The 24,220-nt window shown below is 41.5% G+C and overlaps 1 protein-coding gene and 1 long non-coding RNA gene across 6 annotated transcripts in view; one reads left to right on the top strand and one right to left on the bottom strand.

The window, feature by feature from the left end:
• The window catches only part of macrod2 (mono-ADP ribosylhydrolase 2), a 419,150-nt gene that overhangs the window by 3,645 nt on the left and 391,285 nt on the right, over positions 1 to 24,220 (bottom strand). For all 5 annotated transcript variants that reach the window (XM_053435651.1, XM_053435649.1, XM_053435646.1 and 2 more), the window contains 6 exons: positions 22,729 to 22,767; positions 22,260 to 22,304; positions 22,017 to 22,061; positions 20,940 to 21,074; positions 19,470 to 19,535; positions 241 to 279 (listed from right to left, as the gene is read on the bottom strand). In XM_053435651.1, the coding sequence (XP_053291626.1) occupies positions 241 to 279; positions 19,470 to 19,535; positions 20,940 to 21,074; positions 22,017 to 22,061; positions 22,260 to 22,304; positions 22,729 to 22,767 (369 nt within the window). The remainder of the gene's footprint in view (positions 1 to 240; positions 280 to 19,469; positions 19,536 to 20,939; positions 21,075 to 22,016; positions 22,062 to 22,259; positions 22,305 to 22,728; positions 22,768 to 24,220) is intronic.
• On the top strand, positions 1,078 to 2,218 carry LOC128453037 (uncharacterized). The gene is made up of 3 exons (XR_008341465.1): positions 1,078 to 1,330; positions 1,960 to 2,044; positions 2,158 to 2,218. It is a non-coding gene; the product is annotated as an uncharacterized LOC128453037 (long non-coding RNA).

Raw genomic sequence — 24,220 nt, 5'->3', positions numbered from 1 at the left:
AATCTGCACTGCCGCTCTGATTACTGGAGCTGAAACCACCGAAGTTTAAATCTATTCAACACATAATTAGAAGTGTTAGCAAGTGCTGTGATATTTCATGAACGTGGGCAGGTGTGTTGATGAAATATCCCCCGGTGAGTAGCAGGAGCATGAAGCAAGAAATGGAGGAAAGGATGAGGGCAGCAGACGGAGGGGGGGGTCTTGCGAGTTCACATGTGCAAGAACGTGCTCTTCACTCACCTCCGTTGCTGGTGCCAGTGTCATTGATCCCAGGGCCATCTGTAATGTGGAGCACATAAAGATATAGACATGTTACTAAGCTCTTATGGTCAAAGAGGTTGATAAAGGCTTACTTATTAGTGAAAGTGATCATTTCTGCAAAATGATTCTGCTTTGTTTGATCTTAAAAAGTATCTTCCCCAAACACGTCCAAGAATTTAAGCAAATTCATTCTCATGGCCTCTCATTTACATTCCGTCTCCCGTGCCTAGAACAATCCAGCGCCTTCCTAAAGAGCTCCGCTTAAAAAAAGAAAGAAGAAGAAACAAAACAAATGCAAGAAGGGAGAGATTCATACAAAATTAATTACCGACTCCTGCCTGTGAGGCAGCCTGACACCCCTCGCCAGCGAGCGCTCCCACAACTCTTTCTTCGTCACTCGCTGAGAGAAGCCCCGTGCTTCACCCTTCACAACAACAATCATCCAAACAAAGCACATCATAAAAATAACCGCTCTCCCCAGGCAGTCCGGCAGTGATGTAAACAAATACAACTGCTTAGGCGAGTGTGGAATATTTACATCCACACGTCTGCGGTCAAAGTCATTCAATCTATTATTGAAAGGCAGGACCCCTGGTACTAATAGCAGGTTTGGATACACATGTCAGGTCGGAGACAGGTCTTGAAGCTAATAGATGGATTGGACGCAGGGGCGTTTCTAGGTTTGAAAGAAAGGGGGGGCTTAGCCCCTAAGGATGCTGAATGTTTGCGCCCGCAAAAATTCAGCATCCTTAGGGGCTAAAAGAAGTAGGAGTTCAATCTCGCCTTCAATTTTTCTTCCACAGATGGCAACATAATTCTGAAGACCCAAGCCTCCCCTGTGTTTACGGGTGACGATGTCACCTTGTGTTATCAGCATCAGAGCGGCAAACACAAACAAACCAGCTTCTTTAAAAACGGAGCATTGATTGACTCTAACAGTTCGTCCGGTTCAGACCGAGTCGTAAAGATGACTCTTAAGAATGTGACACGGGAAGATGAAGGCTTCTACAGGTGTGCGTCAGACAGCTGCAGAGTCCAGAGAGCTGGTTATCAGTGAGACCGGACAGAGGTCAGCTGAACATCATCACTCTGCTGTGTGTTCTATAGAAGTGGATCAGTGTCACATATCAACTGTTGTTTCTTTTAGGAAACTTCACATCAGAGGAGACTCCAGCCTCCACTGTTATTTTTCTTATTCATATACATCTACTTGTTTTGGAGGAAATACTCAATATTAATCAACACATTTTCCATTATTGAGTGAGGCCTTTTGGTTGTCTGGTTCTCCTCCTGCTCTGTCTTTTCATCAAGGTCTAATTTCATCAGGAAGATCCCTCAGGATCTAATGAGATGAAAGAAACTACAATGGGACTCAGTAGAGCGCATATTCAACAAGGCCCAGCAGTCCCCTTAAATACAATCAAGCTGCACCAAATTTCACACACTCATAGATATCAGTCCTCTACATACGGCAGATTTTTTTCATTAAGGTCCAAGAATTATTCCCTGGGAAAACGTTTTAAAAGCACAATGTTAAAGAAAGAGTTAAAAAATGACTGGATCGGCTTAATACCAAAATACAGTGGGCCCTTTCTTGACACTTACTACATCTGTCTGCCAAGTTGATTGGAAATCCAATTGTTGTTGTTATTATAACCATTTTATTTATTTAAACAAGTATTATGTCGTCTTGATCAGGTTCCTGGAAATGGATCATTGCTTCATGTGGGGTTCTACTTCTGATCGTCATTCCTTTGACTGTTTGGCTCGTTTGTCACTACAGGTTATTATTTATAAAATCTTCATCCGTCTTGACTTCCTACTTTCTACTGCATGAACGACAAGCCCAACAGGTGGTGAAGTAAATGATTCACTGCCTGTTGTATTTTCCTGAAGGTACCAGAAGTTCTGCACTTGGAGCTTCTGGCCAGTTTCCAAACAGGAAGTTCCAGCAGATGTGCTTCCTGCCACCAAGTTGGATGTGACGGAGGTGCAGTGGGACCTGTCCTGGATGGAGATGTCCAAACTGTTGGAAAAGGATTCTTATTGTGGCACTTAAAGGGAAACTCTCTTCTGAAGCCCAGAGACTTAACTATTGGGTCAAACCTATGAGAAAGCTCAGTCAGTGCTGCAATTTGTAGTATTTGATGGTCACATGTCAAAATAGTGCTGCCTGATATATTTTTGAATTGAATTAAATGAGATGTTTAGGATTTATAAGGATGACTACGTTTGCTGATGGTGCAGATTTGATAGCTTCCAATACAAATGTTATTGTTTCAGTTGTCACATTTGTCAATGTCAATACTCTTGCACATTTAAACGTCTCTCCTTTGAGTACATTTTGAAACTAAGAATCGTATTTGTTATATCTTATTATCTAATCATTAATATAATTGACTGTTCTAAATCATTTTACATGTATCATTTCTCCTGTGTTTGTTCGAGGTTCCATGTTGTTTGCTCCCTTTGAATCGTTATTTGCTATTTCTTGTCGTCTGAAGTTATAAAAGTCAAATCGTCGTGCTTGTTTTATATCTTTTAAGGCAGAACAAACAACTACCAAGAAACTAGAAATAACTATAAAGATTAACCAAACAAATGAAGTTCATATATTCCAACAGCCTCTATAGCGGTCAAACCAGTTAGGCCTCATTGATAGACCATGTTAGCTACCAATTTGTTGCATTTTGCATTAATAGATCACTACAAACAGTACACGTCTTCTTAAATAGACCTAAAATCAACTTTAGACAGAAAGATGTTAAGAATCTCCAGTACTAAGAATCTAAAACAGTAAAAATTAACTCTGAGATGTTTTTGAAATCCGACCTTCAAAATCATACTCTCATGCTGTGTGTAAGGTAGGGCAGTCGTTGGATGAACAGAATGTGTGTCCATTCATCGTTGAGGAAGATATCAGGAAGTCCTACTGACAAACATTGTTGTGCATTTTAAAGAACAAAGTATTTTCATGTGAGAGAACAAGCATTTCAATGAAAACTAGGGCTGCGCAAAATGATCAAAATGTCATATCCTCTTGTAGAAGTCATTTCATATCCAGTTAGTCATATGTATTGTAATTGGTCATCCGTCTCCGTGATTCTTTAGGTTTTGTTTGAGCTCTGAGTTGTATTACTCTCATCCATAGACACCTATGAAGGTATTTTCTGCTGCAAAACACTTGTGCAATGGAATTTGTGGTTGTAGAAAATCGTCTTATCTTAAATATTCTCCATACAGTGTGACATGAACCTCTTGGTAAAATAAATTTAAACTATTTAAGTCTGAATTTTGTTTGGAAATATCCTGGGTTGTATAATGTTCACATGTTCGTTTGTGATGAAATACTGCGGCTAAGAGTTACACGACGAAATGAACAACAATGTATTTTGTTTCATTTATTACATGCATATGTTAATGTATATAAACATATATGTAAATATATATTGTATATATATAATATATATAATATGTATATATATATATAAATACTAAGACAAGAAGGTGATAAGACAGGAGCCATTAAAAAAATTAAAGATCAGATGCTGCAAGAATGACGCAATTAAAAGTCCACCAAAATGAAACGTCCTGTTTTTATTTACAGAAATAAATTATCTTAAAACTTCCTCATCAGTAGGTGGTTATATCACCATAGCAACAAGATGCTAAGATTTGAAATAGAAGATGTTTTTGATTGACAGGGACACTCTCTCAATACCTCCTTTGATGCTTTGATGAACAGCATCAAAGTTGGTATTTTGATAGGAGACCTCTGATTGGCTGTTGATTGCTTTAAATACTGTTCAATTTTAAGACAGCTGCTATTGCACTCTGACCTTGACTGAGGTAAGTCATGTCTCACCCTCTCTCTGTATTTACCCAGCATGCTAACCAATATAATTCAGGCTCATTATTCAAGTTTGAAATTAAACCACTGTATAATATGAAGCTTCTGCTGTTACATGTTGATAATGTGCGGTTTTCTGTTGCTTTTATGACAAATGTGAAAATATTGTTGCTGGCTTCTTTTGTGTTTTCTGCTGCTTATCTTAATGAGTGATATGTGTTAACGTGATGCTAAGTAGCGTTAGGTCGCCGAGGCCAGGCAGAGCGAGGCATTGTGGACAAAACACCTGTAGCACCAGGAAATTCTCCCATTTCACATCTTATTCTACCAAACAATGTGTTTTGTAACATTGGGAAGATTAACCTTGGTGTTTAACTTTAGTATTTAAGATAAAGTAAAAAAAACAACAGTTTCCATCACTGCCAATCAAATTCAGATTCAAATTCAAATCAAAGGGGCTTGGTGCCATGGTGATTGATGAGGGAAGTTTTATTTCCCCAAAAAATTTACTGGTGATTTTTTGGTTAATGTGTAGTTTGAATGTGTTGAAGAACAAGTTGACGGAAGCTTAAGTTAATGCTAGGAGCACATTACATGAGGTGTGTAGCTCCTTTAAGGAAAAAAACAATCCCTCTCTATTGGGTCTAATGTTATTTCAGAGAAAACTTTTCTGGAAGGAGCATCAACTTGCATAACTTGCTCACACGGTCCCATTTTTTTACTCTCACAAATTTCAAATATATCTGTGTGTCCGGCAAAGTCTTGGAATTCTCCCGATGTCTTTATTTCACAGATAGGACTTATAGTTTCTGAATTATAGTTGTTTGAGTGGTGCACTCAGAGTTTAGATTTCTCTCTTGTCCCAGTGAGGAGAGAGCAGTTGCATTCAGTTGAGTTTCCATGGCAACCATATACACAAGTAGCAGAAGGGGAGTCTCTCTCTCTCTCTCTCTCTCTCTCTCTCTCTCTCTCTCTCTCTCTCTCTCTCTCTCTCTCTCTCTCTCTCTCTCTCTCTCTCTCTCTCTCTCTCTCTCTCTCTCTCTCTCTCTCTCTCTCTCTCTCTCTCTCTCTCTCTCTCTCTCTCTCTCTCTCTCTCTCTCTCAAACCAGCCAGTCTGTCTCTCTCTCTCTCTCTCATTCTCTCTGCGTGTGTCTCTCTATCTGTGTCAATTGTTTTATATTGAATGTTTGATTGATCAAATTCACCTAAATCTTACACACTATTTCATCCTGTCACCTGCAGACATAAAGCCTTTTGACTTCAAGTTCCAGACAAGAGCAGAAACTTCTTCGGAAAATAGTGCATCAACTCATCCAACAGCTTCTTCAAAAGATAGATCTACTCTCTGTGGTGAACCATGGAGAAACCAGATATTCTGAAGATCCTCAATGACGAACTCCTCACAGCCTACAGGAAGATCAATGCTCTTAAGGAGGAGGTGTGGCAGCTGCAAGACCAGCTTCAAGACAGAGATGAGTTCATAAAGATGGCGGTGGAGAAGGAGAAGGAGAAGGAGAAAGAGAAGGAGAAAGAGAAGGAGAAGGAGAAGAGGAAGGAGATTGAGACCGAGACCGAGACCGAGAAGGAGAATGAGATCCAGGCCCTGACGGAGAAGGTGGAGCAGCTGGAAAACCAGCTGAAAGAGAAAGATGTTGTCATAGCGAAGGAGGTGAAGAAACGGCGCGCTCGCCTCAGGGCCTATCTGGACTGCCTTGCTAAGCTAACTGACTGTCAGGCCAAGGTTAAGCTGATGGAAGCAAGGCTGCACCAGGAGCCACCCCAGCCTGATACAGGATGTAGCAGTGAGGTGGAGGTGGAGAAGGAGAAGGAGAAGGAGAAAGAGAAAGAGAAAGAGAAAGAGAAAGAGAAAGAGAAGGAGGAGGAGAAGGAGAAGGAGAAAGAGAAAGAGAAGGAGAAAGAGAAGGAGAAGGAGAAAGAGAAGGAGAAAGAGAAGGAGAAGTACAAGGACAAGGAGAAGGACAAGGAGAAGGAGAAACTTGTGACGATCTACAATGTCGAAATCCTCCGAGCTACAGAAAGGAGGAGGCCGAGATGAGCTGGAGGAGAGAGAAGAGGTGGAGAAGCCCCCGCCCTCACCCTTTTTCTACTCCTCAAAACAAACCCCTCCCCTGTCCCCCTTTGTACATATTTGAAATGATCTAATGATGTGTTGTAAATATGTTAAACTTTTTGAATAAAAATAACTAGTATAGTAACATCTACCTCTGTCTTTCTGAATATACACACAGGATTCATTGATCAATTAACACAGTGTTGGAGTGAAACAAATCAGTGTGATTCATTTAGTTTGCTACTATTCATATGAACACAGCAGAGCATAGACAAACAATGTTTCTTAACTTTTTTAAACAATAGTTTAATTAAAAAAAAAAAAAATCACAATAATTATTTTGGGGGGCTGAAGCATATTTTAGGGGGGCTTCAGCCCCCCTAAAACAGGCCTAACGACGCCCCTGATTGGACGTTACATTTTGACTCCTTCACTGGCCTGTAGGCTGCAGCCACCAATGGAGAACACACTGGATATTTCACTGCTGCTTCAACATGAAACTGATTGAATTTGTTGCAACATTTCGGAAGGAGATTTCCACTTCCTGAGACACCGCTGGGACCCACGAACTGCAGGAAGGATGAAGCAACAGCAATCTCACCCTCATTTCTTGTTATTTTTCACTTTGTATCTGAGGCGTGGAACTGTCCAGGGGTTTAAAATACATTATTTATTCATGCAAAACTATTTAAAGGAACATTCAAAACTCGTATTTGATTTGATAGTTGATTTCTATCAATAATAGTCAACAGTGATAATCAGTCAGCTCACTGCTGAGATCTAGTGAAGAAACATAACTTGGTTCAGTTTTGTATTTTCTTTGTGTGATGAATAATTCTCAACAACTTTGCTGACTTTTGGATTCACCTGAAAACCTTATCAGTTTAAAGGAGTTTTCACAGCTGTAAGTTTAGACCAAGATTCAGGTCTTTTCTACAGTGTTTACATATGATCTGGTTAGTTTAGATTTCACTTTGCAATATAGGAAATACATCTAAGAATTTTGTGTGACTTACAGCTGTGTCTACTGTGTACTTGACATTGATCGATGTGTAGACAGGCGTGAATCTGGTGTCTGCATCTTGTCAATTTGGTGGTTTGTAATCATTCCATTTAAAATGAGTGAACCGGTTAATTTTGCTTCATTCTCATCATTATGGTTTTTACCATCAGTATCACCAACTGCAGGCGCATAATTTGTCACTAGTTCAATTGTGCCAAATTAACGTCACTAATGTTTTCACACTGCAAATGAACCAAACTACGGTTCAGTTTGATCCAGACCAAGTCCACCTTATTTGGTCAGATCGAATTTTGTTCCATTGGTCCAGACTTTGGTCTGCGGAACCTTTCACACCTGTTATTTTGGTCCGGGCTGAGGGTCCACACCAAACAAGGGTAGGTGTGAAAGCCCCCTCAATAATAAGATTTATACCTTCTCATACCTTTATCAGCCTGTTACCATAACCAATTGAAATGGTGAAAACCATGAGAATATTACTAAGTTGTAATAATCTTACATTATCCTTTAATGACTCATGCTTTATTATAAATTAATTACAAGAAACCGATTTACCACCTTATTCAGTTGCAGACTGTAATGGAATAAATTGTCAGGAAACACATAAACACAGATTGCACCACACATGAGCAAGAGGCGGGCGTATGTTTTCAATAGTGATACAATAAATTATTCATAGCCATGAAATGATATGCCATGCATTAACACTTTTCCACATAATTACATTATGGATATTGAGGCTGATGGCAGGACTCGTGAAATGTGCCTGATGTTACGACTCATGTCGAAACTGAGCCTTTATCATGTCTGCCTTTTTATCCGAGCTAGCATAGCAGCAGGAGCTCACTGAAGCACTGGACTCCTTCCAGTTGCTCCTTTCTTCCTCTCTCTCAGGTAATAACAACCCCGTCCTGGAGTAGCATCCTCTTCCTCCACTACATCGCACTGATCAAAACAAAGCCAAAAGCTCAGAATTTCAATTGATCGCTGCCCCGGCCTCCCTGGCCGGTCTGAAGCTCGGAGGGTGCAGCAACATTTGTCTGTCTCGCTCACTAATTTGACTCCTGTGTGCTGACAGCAGAGGGGCTATCATTTAGGGGAGGATGTGAGTGTGCCGTGGCAAACACATAAACAAGACGGGGCAGAGAGAAAAACAGGCTTCTCTCTCAAGGTTCTGGTGAAGGAGAGAAAGAGTCCACAGAGAGCTGATAAGGAAAAGAGGAGAAAAACAGTGGCAGGAACTGACTCCCTCAGCAGGAAACTAGACAGCTTACACCAGTGGTTCTTAGAGCCGGGACCCAAGACCCTGAGGGGTCCTTAACAGTGTCTACCACCCTGTATTTTGGTATGTAATTTACTATTAGGCATGGTAAAAGAATTTGTGTACAACTTGGGTTATAGAGAAAGAGGGAATAAACTGGTTTACACTAAAACATCCACAAAGGTGCTGTTTATGTATGAAACTCTAACTTCTTAGCATTTCTCAACGAACATCAGCAAAGGTGACTGGATGTCAGAGTTTCGGACGGACATTTATATCAAATTTGCATTTGAGGGTTTTAATCTGTTTGGTCAACTTTTAGTGAAGGTTTCGCATCAAATTAATTTACAAATGAAGAGAGGCCACCCAGGAGATCAAAAACATTTCAAACATTTGTCAAACCTTCTCATTCTTTATCTTTTCCCATCTCGTCTGCATTGAAAGCATTGCAGAGAGATAACCTATCACTGGGGAGGATGAGAGATGAGCGCTCACATTTGCACACATAAGAGAGAAGAGAGAGAGGAAGAGAGTTCGGCATAAGTCAACCCTGTATGCAGACAAGCAGAAAATTACATCCCCCCCGACCCTCCATTCATTTATTAGACACGGGGTAGTTAGCGTTTTGTTGGTCAGCAGTAGTGTACTGCAGCACAATATTCAGCCTTAATATAAAAGGTGTTGCAATGACAATTTCAGATTTGAAACATCAAATAGTTTAAAAGACATTTGTTGTAGCACCCCCGCCCCCCCCATTTCTTTAGCCATGACTATTGAACAGTGTTTGTGACAATGGGCAGCAGTTCTGCTTCTGCACCACTTTTAATGTTCCTTTTATTGTTTTAACGTCATTTTATCTCAGTCAGCCCAAGGGGGAGCTGGTCCCTGTGGGTCATCCACATGGCAGCATGGGAACCGGAGCTGCTTAATGTTCCAGACAGGAGCCTTAAGCAGAACAGGAGGTTCCTTTTGTCCCTCAGCCACAGGACATCTCACTGTCTTTTATTCAACTCCTCTTTCTCTTCAGCAAGTGGAAGAATAAAAATCGATGGACGCGTGGAGGTGGGGAAGTATCTGGCCCTACAGTTTCAACTTCCCTGGGAGAATTTCTACAGTTCATTTGATCCCCAAACCGTAGCATGGCGAGCTGCTCCGCTGTGTGTGACCAGGTCCTGGAGCTTTGATCCCACTCCGCTCACACAGGTTTCCAGATGTTCCCTTCAAACAATGGACGTGACCTATCAGAGTTTCTGTCCAGCTGCTGAAAACACTGAAAACCCTGTTTGAATTCCCAACAGGTCCACAGACCCACTAATACTAGTAAGTAGGCCCAGATGAGATCAATCACAACTAAAAAACATTCACTGACTGCATCTGTTTTTTTTGTTTTGCTAGAGTTGATCAAAGATCTGACCGAGGTCTGTTAGTTTCTAGGAAAGGTTTCGATGAAGCAGACAAAGCCAGTACTCGCTCAATAGCATTTCATCTTGGGAAAACAAAAAGTTAGGAAAATGTCAAGGTCAGTATGAGAACACTGACAAGCTCCATTTCCTTTCAGAAGATGGGAGCAGAATTAATTTCAGCAGAGTACTTACTGGGTGGCCTGTGAGGGACTTGAGCCTGGTCCGCGTTGGGCCATGTATATTAAACAAGTATCAAACAGCCCCTCATTGAACTTTGCATGGACTAATAGCTTTGAGCCTGATATGCCTACTGCAAAGATAATTACAGACATCTCCCTGCTCAGGCAAAACAAGAGCGTGTAGACCTCAACAAGTGCCCGACCAAAATAACTAATGAGCTGGTAAATGTGGAAAACAGTCCATTTTCATATGTTAATGTTGGCTTTGTAGAGCAGGCTTGTGGAAATAGTTAAACTGCATGAGCTGCCACTCTAAAAAACATGGGGGGGAAAAAGGAGAAAAAAGAAAAAAGAAAGGGGGTTCAGTCTTTGATAGCCGGAGTTTTCTTTGCAATGAGATGGAACACTGTCTGACAATCTGAGCCAATTACCGAGCACTGAGCTGTGACCCGCGGGTTAGGGAGACGAAAACAAGCCTGCTCAGTAAACACTATGACCGCCCCTTTCTAGTGCTATCCCCCTTAAAAGCCAAGAGTCTTCATTAATATTCCGCCTTTCTTCTTCCTAAAAAAAAGGGCTGAGGGGTTGTGGACACTAAGTAGCATTGTGCTCCCCTGCGGGGTCCGGGTAACCTTGCAGCGTCGGATGTGGAGGGGCGGCTCAGAGTTGGGTCAGGGTCTTCTAAACAGTCTGAAAAGGCCCAAGCTCATTACACAGGCCTGGGCCACGCTTGACGAGACGGAAAAAAAAACACAAAGTACTCCGACTGACTGAAAAGACAACAGGACACCATCTGCTTTGGGGTTAAGCGACAGCTCACAGAAAGTGAAGATGATAAGAAGGCAGGAAGAGATGGCAAGAGAAAAGAGAGGGCACAGCTGACAACATGTTAAAGGAAAATGACCACTTGCAAACCTTTGAAAAGACACAGGGTCTAGGAAAAACAAGTAAAATGCGTCTAAACCACTGACGACGTCTCTCAGTCGCTATCTCTCTTTTTCATCTTTTTTCATTAGCCTACTTTGTCTAGGTAGCGTGGGACAGTCGCAGTGGTCTGTCAGAAGAAAAGAGCACGAACACCGAGATACATGGAGATGAAAGAAGTAAATGAATAACTGATTGAGATAAGAAGTGAGAGAAGGAGCCAACATAAAAATAGACATGGAAGGGAGAAAATGCAAAAGAGGCCTCCCCCTGTGTGACCTACATACCTGCTAAAGCAGCTGTCAGTGATGGCCTGCTCCTCTCTCTCGTCACTCGCTGAATTACTTTACATAATCTTTAGACGCTCCCTCAGTACCTTGCTTCCTCATTACCTATTGTGATTTACTATATCAAGGCCCAGGCACACGGAACGATGGACATGCAGGGGACTGGTGGGTCTGACACAAAGCGATTTGGAAAACCCTAAAATGGGAAAGGCCACCGCCGAGGGAGACGTGGAAGCAGAGGCCTGGATGTTTGCGAGCCCCCGAGGACACGGCTCGGGCCAGCGGACTGATCAACAGTTGAAGTGATGCCTCTTTTAGGCAGCTTAAGGTTTTCCGCAGGAGGTCGTGGATCAGACCAGTCAATACAATCAAAAGAGCTCGTCTAGACTGCAGTGAAAACCAGGAGCCCGGGCCGAGGAGCGGTCTATAATTTAAAGGTCAGCTATGGAGCAGGTTGATTGGTGGAATTCAGTAGCAGCTTTGTGTGTGTGTGTCAGCAGCACAGCTTTAGGACTAATGGAGACATACTGTAACTGCACGGAATAAGCTGTTGTATCAGATACTCCGATCATGACTGATTGCTGATTTTATGCTGTGTTGTCCAATGCAGTGTTTTCTCTGATGACTTGTTCTGTTGTATTACTTTCTAATCACAGCATAGACAAATCCTGACACAATAGTCTGGATTAATTCATATTGTTAGACGTACAGTTTAACTAATCATCCAACCATCCATTATCTATACCGCTTATATTTTGGAGGTCACAGAAGGAGCTGGGAAAATAGCACAACACACAGAGAACAACAAATGTTTACTTTAACCTTCACCTACGATCAATATGAGTCTTCAGTTAACCTGACCCCAGTCTGCATGTCTTGGGACGGCGGGAAGAAGCCGCAGAAAAGGGGAGAACATGAAAACACAAGATTCAAACTTGCGACAGTGCTTACTACTGCGCCACCAAGAACAGTTAATTGAACCAGTCAACAAAACATCAAGCTGGAACTATGAGGCAATTGTCATTTAAAACTGGAATTAGAGTCTCCTGTTTGTACGGCCAACCAGTTGAGTTGAAATTTACTTCCATGATTCACTCAACTAACGTGAAACAGGTAGTGAAAGGACTTCTTCAATTATGAATATGATAATGCATAAATTATTGAGTAAAGGCAAAAAACATGACCTTTGGCTAAGAAAACCAAATCCGTTCATCCTTGAGTTGTAAAAAACATTCCCTCAAGGTGTTTCAGAGATATCTTGTAGAAAGGGAGGTTTCCTACAGGCAAACATAAGTATGTGCGAACGGCCAATCCCAAAACATAAGAAACGGACAAACAGTATCCTTATGAAAACACATTTCATTTCAAAAGATCCTGATTTTCATTAGGATCTGCACCAAATTGCACACACTGATCATTATAAGCCCCTAGAACATGCCATTTTTTTAATCCAGGCCCATGGATTTTGATAAAAAATCCAGAATTATTCTCAAGAAATCCAGGAAATTATTGAAAAACATCCCATCTCGCAATGTTTAACAAAATAAAAAAATATTCCTGATTCCATCCTAAAATTGAATGAGCTCTTCCCTGGGCCATCATCCACTCCTCCACAACACTTCATGGAAATGGGTTGAGTATTTAATCGTGCAAACTAACAAACGCAAACAGAAACTCAAGTGGCCGATCCATTTCTGCTTTATTTTTATTATAGCACCCACAGTACCCTCTGTGGGTTCCGAGTGAATCTGCAGAGATAAGAGAAGGGACTGAACAATACCAGGGAGTTAAGTGCAGAATACATTTGCAGTCAGAAGGGTTAAAGTCGTGAAGTCCCAGTTGCCATGTCATCTTCTCAAAGACTGTTGTTGTCAGTATCTCGTCTTCTGTTTCTGAGTGAAGTGCCGCTACCATCAAGTCGTCCTCGCTGCCTCCAGGAGACAGACAAGCCATGCAGTGATCACTCATCACTACAACAGTGCCTTGTATCTGTGGGTTTTTAAAGAATGTGTGTGAGTGTGTGGATGTGTGCGCATCATGGAGCCTAACATATTTTAGCGAGCTTGTGTGGGAATAAAAGACTTGGAGAAGAGACTTTTTCTCTTAACACTTGACTTGTATCTCAAACATATCTCACTTGCAAGCAAGCAAGTTTAATAAACTTATGCACAATCATTTTCCACATGAACAGTGACTGGACCCCATCACACCTCCCAGTTGTGGTGGTTGCATTTCTCAATAATCTCAACTAACTTAAAACTATCCCAACAAACCACATAAACATTAAAATACAGCACATGAACCAAGTCAGAACATTAACACAAAACAACTTCAGATCAACAGAACTCTTAACAGTCCCATGAGCCTTTGCAACATGCTGTCCAATAAGGCGACAGGCTCACGATCTCTACAATATGTTAGAGACTTTTCAAACACACGGTTGTTCTACGCAACTCCGCTGGCTGATGAACCCTCATTCATTTGGTGTTTTTGTGAAGCAAACAGAGGGGTGGGGACGGCATGAAAGAGCTGATCAAAAGAGGAACTTCAAAGAAGGACAGAAAAATGTGTCCCCTTATAGCCTGTTAGATGAGGCCCCCTCTTTGAAGCCGGCTGCTGGGCCAGAGGTGACCAACATAATGGACATTGTGCACACTGTCTGTCGATTCTCCATCTCCAGCTAAATGAGCCTGGGTTTCTCATTAGAAGGAAGACATCACCAAATGACGGAGGTTGCCCTCGTGCTGAGGAACGTTGGCAAAGAATCAGATTCAGTCAAGAGATCATCGGACTGAAAAAATAATATTATTTAAAAAAAGTGAAACTTTTTCATATTAAAAAGGACTGGAAACAGACTGGACTTGTTATCCAGTGACCTCAAATTAACTAAGCAAGTCAAAACAATGAGTCAAGCTCAGAATAAGAATGAGAAGCAAAGCCAGAAGATATTCCATGATAAAAGCTGCATTAAAGGTCCAGTGTGTACGATTTAAGTGAAAGGGATCTATTGGCAAAAACAGTACACAAAATAATCGTAGTGATGTTTTCACTGGTGTGTAATCAACTAGGCTTGTTTTCATCAGCCTAGAATGGAACCTTTATATTTAAATAATTTATATTGACATCGGGAGCAGATGCTCTCTACAGACGCCACCATGTTTTTTAGTAGTCCAAACTGGACATACTAAACACTGTTTGAGTTTTAATGACAACTGAAGGCTACCACAGGTTCTCTTTCATATTTGAAACTAGAGGTTGAGGTGAGGGGTATTAAGCTGCAATATGCAACTTCACCTCCAGATGTCACTAAATTCCACTAACGGAACCTTGTAATACAAATTACTGCAGGATGTCTCTTCATGGCATTCACCCACAATAGCTCAGCAGGGCTGTGATTAGTGGAGCTGCTGTTCCTGGACTATAGTCTGAAGCTATAAAACACAAGCATGGCAAAATGGCTTCAGCCAGTGGCAGCTTTCTCCCCGAGGAGCCACTCAATGCTACAGTGTACAATGTTATTCCAAAAGTTAATTGTGTTCTGACAACTCACAGCCACAGGAAAGAGCGCATTGCTCTCCGGACTGAGATTTACATCGCCAGTATTCCATAGTTCACAAAAACCAAGACACAAAAGGGCACAAAACAGCCAATTAAACAAAGCTTCAAATCCTCACTATCACAAATGAAAGAATATAAATGCAAAGCGAACTTCAACAACAATTCTGAGAAGAATATACCAATGAATTCTGGGATAAATTATTCAGCTGCTTAAAAGAGGAATACAAAAATCCTTTGATTTGCAATGGATAATACGTGATTTCACTCTGTGCTTGATGCTTTCACAAAGCACTGGTTTTGTGTGGACCTTCACATTGCCAATGGCAATTCTGCTGAATCTCACAGGAGCCATTTGTATCGCTGCTTGTCTGGTGTACACCAGCTGTACCACTGGGACATTAAAATACATAGAAATCTATAAAATCCACTAAATAACACTTGCAAACAAGAGAATAAAAACAACTCTGATGACAGTTGTTAGAGAGGGATTCGTCGTGCCTTCATTTTAATATATTTATTTTAATGGTGATGGATTTTAAAAAGGGAGAAGCCGATACATGATGTTCATGTGGCTTTTTTTCTGCACCATATGGCACTTGTGGATGCAGTTTGGCTTTCTGCTTAGGGCCTCACATACGCTGAGCTGTGAGCGGCTGTGGCAGAGTCACAGTGCTAAATAAAGCAGTTGGAGCCAACAATACTTTTTCCAACACGGTAAATAAAACATTTGGGGATAAAAAGTCGTGAAATTTAAGACAATCCCTTAAACAAGTGAAAACTCATGGATAATGAGGGTGAAGTGGAGTTTACTTGAGTTGCTGTGATGTTGTTTTCACCACAGGTCTAAAGAGAGGAAAGGAAACAGGGGAAACCTGAGCAGTGAGGACGTTGGCTCCGGTAGCCTCTGGGCTGATGTAATGGTGGCTTGTCGCTCTGCTGTGTTGAGACTGAGATTGTTGTGATGGCCTGCTGGGTCTGTCTGTCTGTCTCTCCATCCGCTCGCTCTCCCTCTCCCCTGGAGGGTCCCTCCTGCCTGGCTTAGTATGCTATTGCAGTCCTACTTGTCTGTCGGTCTGCACCCAGCCACACTCAGGTAGAGGCCAACCCTCTAAAGTATCTCTGTAGCGCCCTTTCCCTATAGTCAAGGAGCTGCTTTCCTCCCACAGTCAGCCTCTAGCAGAGGTCAGCTTTATCATATGCTTTATTATGTCAGATGTACTAAATTGAAGGTGCTTCGTACTTTATATTCAGGCTCACAGGAGCAGAATTAGAGAAGCAGGACTGTGTTTAGGACACGTTATAAAAGAAGGCTGCCTGGATAATAGAAACATACTAAACCGAGAGGCAGTGGAATAAGATCTATCACAGAACACCCTGTTCTATCACGGAACACTCGTGCACATCAGAAACCTGACTCAGGTTTGTGTGGGTGCACTGCACGACATGACAAACAGCCCAAACTTGCTCCCAGTTTGATTGGAACGCAGGAAGAGCTGCTGTTTGCTCAATGGCATTGAACGTGTGCAGCCGTTAAATCTTACCTTTGGAACCAAGACAATAGCTATCGACTCCTGTAGGAGAATCACGCTGCATGAAGGAAAAACAATTTCTGTTCACAACTCAGATTTATTTATTCCTAGCTTTAGGCAAAGACAGTCTCATTTTAATTTATGGGTGTTCCGCGAGCTTGCTGAAGCGCGGGCCCTTTCTCACAAGTTACCAGAACAAGGCTGGTGGACTGATATTTCAAATGCATTAACAATAAACTGTCGCCTTCATTTCCATTTTAAAGCATGTTATGAATATTCATAAATGAAGGCTGCTTGGATTCCTATTTCAATTCGAGGAGCCTTTATAACTTCCCATATCAGAGTGGGAATCTCATTGCCTGTGCAGGGAGATATCTAATACATTGATATATATTTGTATGGTGGAGGCGCAGCCTGATTTAAAATACAAAATCTTTCCTCTGCCTATACCTCCACACATATCTCTTCTCCACACTGATACCCCGGAGAGCCAAATAAAATCCCCACAATATTATACAACTGTTCATGTAGCTCTTGATTGCTTTTTATCTTACATTAAATTAGAGTCAGTTGTAAAACAAAGAACAAGAGGAGTAAAAGCTTAAACATAAGCATATTTATATGAGCATACCTGCACTGTAAACAACAGATGGTAAAGCTGGGTAATGTATATACTATACACACAATATAAGGGGAATGTGTGTTGACTGTATAAATTATTACTGTTACAATTTATAATGATGATAGGGAAAATGAATACAACAGAACGCCGCTTTCTTTAGCTTTGTGTTATTCCAAGTGGGAATAAGTGGGATTAAGATGCTCGGCTGTGAAACACACTTCCTTACGTGCAACATGGAGGTATGTGAGAACAGCAGGGTGTCGACAGACTTCGCCGACAACTGGGAGCACACGGATGTCAACGTGCAAATGCGAAGGATGAAGCGTTAAAACACTGCAGAGACACCTCCAGCGGTGTGCGGTGGCTAATACGTACAGTGGGGCTCGTTGATTATGAGGTTAATCAGTGGAGCCTCGCGCTATGACAGTGCTCAGAGGACCAGAGGGGGATCGAGCCGGTAATTTAGAAATCAAATGCATCAGCAACCACAGGTGGTTTGATGTTTATGACAGTTCTGTAAATACTGTTCAGAGGGGACTGAATACACGGCTGATCAATTAATCAAATAACAACTTAGGAATCTAACAGGGTTTACTGTACGATACAAGATCACAGTATCAGCCTCATCTCTCAGTTGGACCTGTGTTAGCTGGTGATTGACTACAATTAGCTCCTTTCTAAAGTGACTATGTTGGAGGTAAGTTGCCTTGACAAAGAGGAAAATGTAATTCACCATTTCAAAAATAATTTAAACTAAATTTGAAAGATTTTAAGAAAACGTTTTATTATTATATATTTTGGGGGGGAATCAGATTCAGCGTCTTTTCTGTATCCATAAAACAACATCAGAGGCTATGAAGAGTAGAAAATCAGAATGAATGCTAAAAAATTTCACCATCTCTCGCTTTAAAATTATGCTGCGACAACGTCAAGAACTAGTAAAACAAACACACACCAACACTCTGACTGTGTGTGTTTGTGTCCTCGGATTGTTTGATTCTTCTCATCATTATGAGCCATTTTATTACTCCTTTCAGTGGAGCAGATTTAACCTCTATGGCACATGGGCAGGCAGCCTGATTACAGTTATTATTTTTAATAAAAGGGTATTGGCTCTGGAATCATTTGGTCTTGTCCTGCGAATGACTGGTTATGCACGTCTAAGCCGGGCTGTGTTGGCGTGCATGAGGTTCAATATCCAAGACAGTCTGGATGCATGCTCTGTCCCAGGCCCTGCTCCTCTAAACAAAATGCAATCTGCCAGCGATCTGGAATGACACCAGTTTACTGGTTGACAGTGGCACCACATAGCACAGAGCCCCTGGTGAACTCAAGACAGTGACAGGCACTGACGGGCACAGGCGAGACACAATCAACAGACTGTTGTGGAGCTTTCTGGTGATGGAAGGGATTTTCCAGTGGCTTTTCACCGGAGGATGGAGGGGATCTATCTTAGATTGATCTATCTGGAACTCTCACTCTCACCCTAAATTAATTGAATGCCAGGCAAAGAGGACACGAAACTGAAGTAAAAGAGAGACTCAGACCTTTGTGTTTTTCTGCCTCGGGAGAGGCTGAGTTTTTCAAATTTAACACCTGACCTCTCCAGAGAATAACCTTAACCAACCACCAGGTGACGCACAGAGGAGAGGGGATGAATAATGTCAGGTTATTCAATGAAAACACAACAACTCAGCAAGGGCAGAGGATGGATTGTAACAAAATGTCCGCTTTCCTTGTCAAGTTCAGCTGGAGAGTGACTTCACAGGCAAAAAAATTGTGTCAATTGTGTCAAATTGTGTCAATTTCATATTCTTTACAAAAAATTGATGATAATCCAATCCACCCACTATATTAAGTTCTTGTGAAATATAGGTGCACTTAGGAGTAACCCCACATTAGGCGACTTTGGCTCAGCAGGAAGAGCGGGTCATCCACTAACCTGAGGGTCGGTGGTTCGATCCCCTTGACAGCTGTGGCGACAGCAAGTGAGTGATGTGTGATAGCAAAAGTGCTGGACATATGCACTGTATGAATGTGTGTGTAAATGGGTGAAGGGCATAACTGTACCGTGGACCGCTGTGAGTGGTCATCAAGACTCTATACAAATACAGACTATATACCAGTAACAGATTTGTATATGAGAGAAATAGCTACATAGGTACACTATAGCCTATTTGGGTTAAAAGGTACAAGCATGACAGGTAAGGAGAACTGGACACAACAAAAAGCTTCCCCTCTTAATCCTATGGGGAACATATGCCACCTCTGTTATGGATTCCAGGATGTGTTCGCCCACATGCACAAGGACTCCCTGTACGCACTGAAGCTGATTCCAGGGAAAAAACAATTTGACAAACGTCAGAACACAAAAACAACTCTGACCACAGTAATTCAATACACAAGGATACAAATACACCAAACAAGACAAGACAATCACAGTGATACAAAGCCAGTCAGTCAGACTCTCAATCAGGTCAAATCAAATCAAATCAGAACTTGCCTTCCATATCCACAGTGGACTTGGCTGTGTCGCCATCTTCCATCTTTGCAGCAGGTTGCTCTTCCTCTGCAAGAAAACAAAGGAAGCAAAGCTGTTATTCTCGTTGCAACTTAACATGACATCAGTGCCTTAGTGTGTTTGTGTGTGTGTGTGTGTGGACAGCGAGACTCTGGCGATAGAACACAATTCCAATCTGTACAACTGCACCCAATCTTCCTCTCTTGGTTCAGCCTATTCTGCGCTAAGAAATAAATTTGCAAAGACTCGGACACTGACAGGAAAAAATAAATAACACTCAACTGCGGAAACCCTTTGTCTGGAATAGGCTGTGCCCTCCCCCTTTCTCCATGTGTTTTCATTTTTCATTTCATTCTCCCTTACCCAACTGGGGTCTGTTCCATCCCTTATGTGTATTTGTGTGTGTGTGCTGGGGCGTGTCTATCCGCTTCCCTTACCAATCCACCTGAACAACTGCTAGTGGTCACCTTATCAGCCCTACAATCAATTGCAGGATATAAGCCCCAACTCTTCCCTCCAATCTTCTCCACATCGTTTCATCTACCACAGTGGTGCAAACAATACAGCTCACTTCCTGGTTCCATCTGTGTGCTCCTTTGTAATCGATTTGCTTCATGCTAACCCTATCGAAGCCGCCTCCGAATTTGTACTTTCATCTGTAAGACTTGCCCAACCTATCCCAGGATTCATTGAAACAAACGTCTAGTGCTTGAGTATCAAGCTTTACACCTGTTAAAAAGGCAAAGGGGCATTAAAACCTTTCTCGGTGTGTCCAAGTTAGAATCTGTCATTAGGAAACAGCAATAAGGGCGGGACGAGCTGGTGAAGCTGATCACGCCTCTGTAGATCTGACCGTCTCATTTCTCTTTGGTCTTCACAGTCTGCGCGGCCCATGAAGGAGGCGGCCTTCCCTGTCTGGGTAGACCACGTCCTCGGAAAGGATGCAGCCCCTGAATTGAGACACAGCTCCAGTCTGCCCGATATTCCAGCTTTGACTCTCCAGCTCTCCATGCATGTCCCTCTTAATCAGACCAGGCGCTCTGTGTTCCAGACGAGCCAACTCCTGCCCTTTCATTCCCTCCTGCACAAGTTTGCATTAAAACCACCCTTAAACCACCACCTGGCGCACTCTGGTCTGAGTTCTGCATTTCACGTCCAAACCTGAACTGAATATAACACCCTTATTGTGCATTTATAGTGTTCCATCTCCCAACCGTGTAATTTAGGAACTCTGGTAAACCACATTTTTATACTCCTATGCTGTCATTAAGTCAACCATGATGGTTTCCTGCATCACACTGACTTCTATCTGTCTCCCTCTGCGCCCACATGCACATTCTGTGAGAAAATACAAGGGAATCACAAACTGAATCTTTTGGGCTTTAATATCTGTGACTGTGTATTTCAAAGTTTTTGATGAAACCTGAAAACACTTGTTCCTCATGTGAATACCTTTGTCTCCTTTTTCTTTCTCGATGCCTTTGTCTTCAGCTTTGTTGCTGTGAATGTCCACAACCTCCTTCTCTTGGGTTTCAATTTTCTCTGCGGTCTTCTCTTGATTTTCCTCCTCGTTTCCTAAATCTTCGTCTGTAGGCACACACATAGGGAAATATGAAAAAGTAAAACCTTGACATGTAATTCGTGATTATTGCTGAGAGATATCTCATATACATGTTAACAACAACAACAATTATTACACTTACAATAGTAAAGTATAATATATTATAATATAGTGTAGTATTAGTGATTAGGGAAAGTACAAAGCAGAATGTGAAGGAGCAGTATACAAAACGACTGTGCACAAAGGTTAGATTTGACAAAATAACCAAGACCACATAATTAAATATTCTACATCTGTGGTCTCTGTGGCGTGCTTGGCTGAATTAGCCTTCAGTTGTTGTTTTTAAACAGTATATCTTTGCTCCTCCTAGGTCCTACAACGCTGTTTGTGTCTCATGAGAAAGCAATTATGTTTCTCAGGTCTTGGATAGCAACCAAGGGCTGCATTTGCTATAACTCTCGCCCAGAATATATCTATAAAATTCATGTTCAGAGACGCTCTATCTGTCAAATATTTTTCAATGGGATGGGATTTGAATAAAACAAAAACAGAAGAGAGGCGAGGCGCTGCTCACTGCCAGTATGCAAATGCTGAATCTTATACACCAGCAGTATGGAGGATATTCACAGAGAGAGAAATTGTTATAGCTCAAAGGTAATGGTTGCCCCTTTACACAACACACACCCGAACACACACAATCTCGCAAAACAAAACACACCATAGTCTTCGTATCTGTTATACAGATGCATTTAGAGCTTTGTATGTGAGTTACTCCTCTGCTGCTAACGAGACTGATCCGGGTACATCAATAAGCTGAAGTGAAAACCAGATCAGTGAGCTGCATGTCACTCAGCTCTGACTTTTTCTTTCTCCTCTAGAGATGAGAGTCAGATTAACGTGCACCCCCGTCCCTCTCAGTGAGTTATGTGTAGAGTATTGTGGCATCCACTCCGCAGAGCGTATTGTACCTGGATTCTGACTCGCCATCTCTACGTCCTCCTTTCCTTCATCATCTAGAAAAACAGAGGAAAAACATTGGAGTTTACATCATTAAATCAAACTCTGAGCTGATGTGAAAACCAGAGCAGTGAGCTACATGTCAGCTGGGACTATTTCTTTCTCCTCTAGAGATGAGAGTCAGATCAATCCGCACCCCCCGTCCCTCTCAGTGAGATACTGTATGTTTAGAGTATTATGGCATCGCACTGTACCTGGATTTTGACTCGCCATCTCTACGTCTTCTTTTCCTGCAGCAGCTAGAAAACAAGAGGAGGAACTCAAACGAGAGGAAAACATTGGAGTTTAGTGCTAGACCCTGGAGTTGAAATGACTTGGCTTCTGATATCACCTCAAACAGCCTTTTCATTCCATCTCTGTGTGTAGCTTTGTCTTTGTACTGCAGTGTGAGCGCAATGGAACCACAAAGACATGCATAAATTAAGTGGCAGAAAAGAAGGGGAAAAGAATGTCACTTCTAAAGCCATACATAATTGAGGGATTTCTTTGTTCCAAGCTTCTGTGATAAGAAAACTTTTTTTTGTTGGAGTAGTGGCACACAGGATGGAAAGACTGAACCAGAGCAAATAGAAAATTCAATTTTTGGAGACGAATGATATCAAGAAGCACTGGTAGAGCTGAGAGGCTCAGAACATGTGTTAATGGTCCGTGGAGCTACATTACCATTGTCCCCCTCTTCTTCATCACCTGGTTCCACAATACCTGAAAAGGGAAGAAAAGGAATCATCAGCCAAATGCAAGCATGCATGGGAATAATGCCAGTCATTCATTCTGAGGAACAAAGCTACCAGTCATACTAATGATCACAACGGCTCATAGGTAAAATATTTGTCTTGTGAGAGCTGGAAACACGTTCTGAAGACAGTGATTTCAAGAACCGGTTTTACTGTAGCTTCCCTTTCAAATGTGTTTTTACAGAGGGTTATTTCATTCATCTGAAAACTCAGACACGATAACAGGTTTCTATCATGACATCCGGACAAATCCTAATAACATCTGGATTAAACCTAGTTTAAAATGTCACTGTTAATTTGTTAGTCATTAACATGTAAGCTTCAGTTGTTTGAGGCTCATAAACTCATTATTGCTGCAATGTTACAATATACCATGTATAGTACATGCTGTAATCATTATAATATATTTATGGGTTTTATATTTAGTATTGGATATAGATTAGCTATAGTGGTACTATTGAAGCTCTGTTATAGGCATAGAGATGCTTTGAGCTAAATGCTAAGAAATCTAACATGCATTCAATTTAAAGGTAGCATCATAGTGTGTAAGATGTCCATCATTGTAGTTTGGAGAGCTAGCAAGTTTAATGTAGCATAAATCAAAGAATTGGAGAAATAGAAATTGTAACATCATGGCATACTATAAGACTGACTTGTGATTGAAGTATAGAAATGTAGTTTATCTGAGAAGTATCACGATTCTAATGTTAAATATGATACTGAAATTTCATATTTTGTCTTTTTAAGAGAAAACGTGGATATTATTATTATACATAATAATACATAATTAAGTAGAAACCATGTACTTTGGTATATTGGTGTCTACAGATACCCATGAAGAATAACCATACTCTACAAACAGACATTATACCTGTTACTAAAACTTACATTTAGAGTCATGTGAGCATTTGCAGCCACAACGATGTACCCACTTGACAACACCACAGAAAATGTGTGATGCACACGCAAAAACACAGATTTTAGCAGTGACAATGAGACATCTGTAATCCCTGCATCATATCAATTACCCCCACCCTCCTCAACCCCGCTCTCGCTCTTACACATTCTTATGCACACACACACACACACAAACCAATGACATTTGGGACAAATTGAGTAAATGAAAGCCATGACACCAATAAGAGAACATGCTCTACAATGGCTATTGTGCAGCTTCCATAATTGCTTTTTTAACAAGCTGCAGAGAGAAACCATTTTTTCATATCTATGCAATTTTGCCCTGCACTCAGAACAATAAAAATGCCAGCCTCTATTAAATGGGAAAAAGGCCAGTTGTACCAGTGCTGCATGTTTGTCTCGAGTGCCCCTGTCCATCACGCAGAATGCTGGTGACACACAGTAGATGGCAATCCTTTCTATTAATCATGACTGGCATTTTGAGATGGAGCCACGGACAGGGG

This window comes from Pleuronectes platessa, chromosome 12 (assembly GCF_947347685.1).
Source record: "Pleuronectes platessa chromosome 12, fPlePla1.1, whole genome shotgun sequence".
Lineage (NCBI taxonomy): Eukaryota > Metazoa > Chordata > Actinopteri > Pleuronectiformes > Pleuronectidae > Pleuronectes > Pleuronectes platessa.
Note: the sequence above shows the minus strand (reverse complement) of the source record. Positions and strands in the feature narration are given on the sequence as shown.